Source organism: Otolemur garnettii, unplaced genomic scaffold, assembly GCF_000181295.1.
Source record: "Otolemur garnettii isolate 467f Iridium unplaced genomic scaffold, OtoGar3 scaffold00039, whole genome shotgun sequence".
Taxonomy (NCBI): Eukaryota; Metazoa; Chordata; class Mammalia; order Primates; family Galagidae; genus Otolemur; species Otolemur garnettii.
This window is the reverse complement of record NW_003852434.1, coordinates 6361358-6365340: the sequence shown is the minus strand read 5'-3', so window position 1 is coordinate 6365340 and position 3983 is coordinate 6361358. Positions and strand designations below refer to the sequence as shown.

Below are 3983 nucleotides of genomic sequence, written 5' to 3'. Positions count from 1 at the left end.
TCTGGAAAGTATCCAGCCACATAATAGGAAAAATACTATTAACCATGGCTGAGTACTTTCCAGGCAGCCCTCACGCACAAATATAGATTTGGAAGAATATATGTCCAGTTGTTACCAGCAATAGCCCCTGAGAGAGTAGAAATGGAATAGGAACATAGGACTTACCTTTCCTAATTAGGAGTGCTCAGGTTTTTCTAAAGAATAGATATGTATTAATTTTCACTAAGTAAGTGATGGCATAGCCATTAAGAAAGAAAACTATTCACTGTCATGGAACAATCTCTAAGATATAATATTAAGAAAAAAAAAGCTAGTTCAAAAATAGTATACATCATTATTTGTTTAAAAACAAAAACTTAAAACTCTGTATGTTCATGTATTATGCATTGAAATGAAGTGTAGAAAAAAGATCTGGAAGATTATAAACCAAAGTGTTAGTCTTGGCAGGACAGTAAGATTTGCATGGTCGCTGCAGGAGAGACTGTGGAGGAGTGATGGCCATCTTTTGCTCTATACACTTCTGCAGCATTTTAATTACTTAACATTCAAAACATTTTTCAACTTTCAAAAGTTGAAGTAGTTTATCAGCTCATAAGAGAAGATTAATGTTATTAATATAAAATTACAAATCCAACTTAAAGAAAGAATGATTTCATTTCTGTTTTTTTCAGTGTATTTCCTGTAATGAGATTTAGGGAAACTCTTACCCTTAAAAGAAGCTCGTCCCAACTTGGTAATATGAAAATTACATTGGGCCTCGTCTTCAGACTTACAAGTTGTGTCTTTTTGTAGGAGCCCTTTTTCTGTCAGGTAGCTAAGTGATTCAACTGTTATTTCCCACAGACTTTTTTCTTTCAATAAAATCTTTTGCTGAACACCAAAAAAGGTACCATTCATAAACTGATAGATGTCACCAAGATTTGTTGCAATCTGAAACAATTCAGAACACTATTAGAGCATATTCCTTAATTCAAGGCATCACTCTGAATGCACAACTGATCAAGATGATATTTTCTTTTCTTTCTTTTTTTTGAGACAGAGCCTCAAGCTGTCGCCCTGGGTAGAGTGCTATGGCATCACAGCTCACAGCAACCTCCAACTCTTAGGCTCAAGCGATTCTCCTGCCTCTGCCTCCCAAGTAGCTGGGACTAAGGTGCCCACCACAACACCCAGCTATGTTTTGGTTGCAGCCGTCATTGTTGCCTGGCGGGCCTGGGCTGAATTTGAATCCACCAGCTCAGATGTATGTGGCTGGCACCTTAGCCACTTGAGCCACAGGCGCAGAGCCAATGACTCATTTTCATACTTCAAAGCTATTTAAATAAAAAATTAACATGAAATCTACACAGTTGCGTAAATTTTATAATGACAACTTAAAATTAACAAGAAGACATTTAAAGGAGAAGACGGTTATTAATTATATTCATGCTTTTTATGAAAATGTGCTGATTTTTCATTCAAAAAGTCCTTTGAGTAGGTCTTTGGCTAATTTCTCACAATCTCTCCCAGGCTGTGCACTGCTTATTCCCCAACCAATTTTCACTAACTTCCGCCCAGCCTCCTTCACGGATCTTCCCTTCACTCTTTTCCATGCACCTGTGAAAGCATCCTTTCCTTTCACTCTAAAAATTGCATTGGAAGAAAAAATAAACACGGAAAACACAACTGACAGGCTCCACTAAAACAGAATCAGGCAATAGCTTGCCTGAAATGTTACCTAAAAGTAAAAACAGTCTATTTCTGCCTGTTTTTGTCTCTCTCTCATCCCATCTGTTTCCGGTTCTTTCATAGCCTTTTCCTCTCCCCTTATTCACTATTTACTACTTACAGCAGCAGTCCTGAATAATACTTACCCCTCGCTTGGTATTCAGATGTAAAGTTGACTCTGAATTAGAATAATCTGTTATTAGCCAATTTCAATGAAATCAGCAGATTATACTAAAGTACAGTTAATCAATAAGTATATTTCTCTCTCTTACAATTCTGATGCTATTTCAACTGGAAATTTTAAGTAGTTAATTCATAAAACCAATATAAAGGTTAACAGAAATATATGGGGCACAGACATTTTCTACTGCTTCTCCCTCTTTTTGGTAAAAAGCATCCTAAATATAGTATTCAATTAAGCTAAAATTACACTTTTCAGTTTTGAGAACTGATACTCAGTTTGTGGATTATCAGTGTACTTCATTTTTGTATTTTTTCCTGCCTGATGACAGCTAACACTGGGGGGCATGTGAGTGGTGGACCCTTACCTGATCCCTCTACCCACTATCATGTTATCGTCTACCCTTCCTGAAGAACTTTCCGATGTAGTAATTTAAACCCACTGGGCCAACCTCTGTCGCTGGACTCTTTATTTATTGAGACTTGTTTGATGACCTAGAATGCTCAGTCTATCACCGTGCATGTTTCAGGTGCACTTGGTGAATGTCCCACGTACACGATGGCACACTGGAAAAAGTATAGGCTGCCTGGTCGGAAAACTGAATTACAGTCCCAGCTGAACGACGAACTCACTGAATGACCTTGGATCACCATTTCTCTGGGTTTGCCATCTTATCTGATGTGTAAATGGATTAAGACTTGGCCATCTTTGTGATCTCCCTCCCTTCTTTATTAATCCCTTGGCATCCCCTCCTCGAGGTCTTTATCACATTATACGTGGATCACTACCACTGTGTCCAGGCTAGTCCTGCAATGCTGCATACTATTACTACCCCCATTTTACAGATAAGGAGACTGAATGAGTTTAGTAACCTGCCCAGGGTAAGAGGAGATAGATCAGAACAAGGACTCAGGTATGTTCGATATCAGAGCCTTGATCTACATAACCACAGAACTAACTCTCCCCTAATGAGTGACCACATCACAGCAATTTAGACTGGTCTTTCAGCATGCTCTCATACCTCCCCCAAGCTACAACACCTGGTCTGCCCCCAGCTTTTCCACCAAACTCCTATTCTTCAACATCCTCAACCCTCCTCCCTAGAGTTGCAGAGTTGGTTCATTTTTACCCCACATCATCTTAAGCTTTCTTATCTTTCACTCTATTTTAAGTACCTGAAATGATTTGCCCCTTCCCTCTCCTTATTTATAACCTGTATTTCCTTCAGAATGCAGAACTAATTCCTTTTTTTTTTCTTCTAGCCTTCCACTCTTCTAAGTAGTGAGGGAGTATTATGATTATACCATTTGCCTGCTCAAGATAATCAAAGCTAATCTTGGGTTATCTTTTCTATTTATTGGTCATCTTTTGTGCTTTTACTCAAACTGTTCTTATGAGTGAAGCCAGACTATGTGACGAGTTAGGAACTTGGGTTTGTAGCTAGACAAAGCTGAATCAGACCCTGGCTTGGCCACTTTGTGACTGAGCGACCTTGGGCACAAAGTTAGAATTTAATTAACCCAAGGATAACCCTAAGGGAGAGGTTTACCTGATGAGTACTCCTGGAAAAGAGACCTGCCATATTTTGCTGTGTATAATGTACACTTTTTAGCCCAAAATTTTGAGGGAAAAACAACGATGTGCATTATATGTTGGTAGTACGGCTAGAGAGAGGGGGAACCCTGCTACCCTGGGGTCACCAGGCCCTCCCACCTGGGCCCACCAGGTGCACAGGGCTCCAGTCTGGAGGATCTGGGATCCAGTGGGAGCAGGCCAGAGTGGCCTCTGCTAAGAGCTGCAATAAGGGGAGAGGGCATTGGTGGGCTGGTGATGTGGACCATGGCTATATGGAGGGAACTGGGAGCATTGTCAAAGGCCCCAGGGTCCCACCTGGCTGCTTGTGGCCCAGCAGCTTCAGAAACTTATGCCCTACTGGCCATATAGGTGGCAGAGAGGGAAGGGTTCCTGGGAGAGAGGGAAGGGGCAGCCTTCATGGAGGAGGTGGCTGTGGAGGGTGTTTGCCAGGGAGCATTAGGACTCACCAGGTATGTCTCCTCTGGCTGAGGGCCAGCCACTTTCTTAAAGGGGCAAAAAT

At 40.9% G+C, this 3983-nt stretch overlaps 1 protein-coding gene across 1 annotated transcript in view; it reads right to left on the bottom strand.

Annotated features, from left to right (window-relative positions):
* Nucleotides 1-3983, bottom strand: part of HELQ (helicase, POLQ like) — a 44684-nt gene that overhangs the window by 13967 nt on the left and 26734 nt on the right. The window contains 1 exon segment of the mRNA XM_023513345.1: nt 708-948. Coding sequence (XP_023369113.1) covers nt 708-948 — 241 coding nt within the window.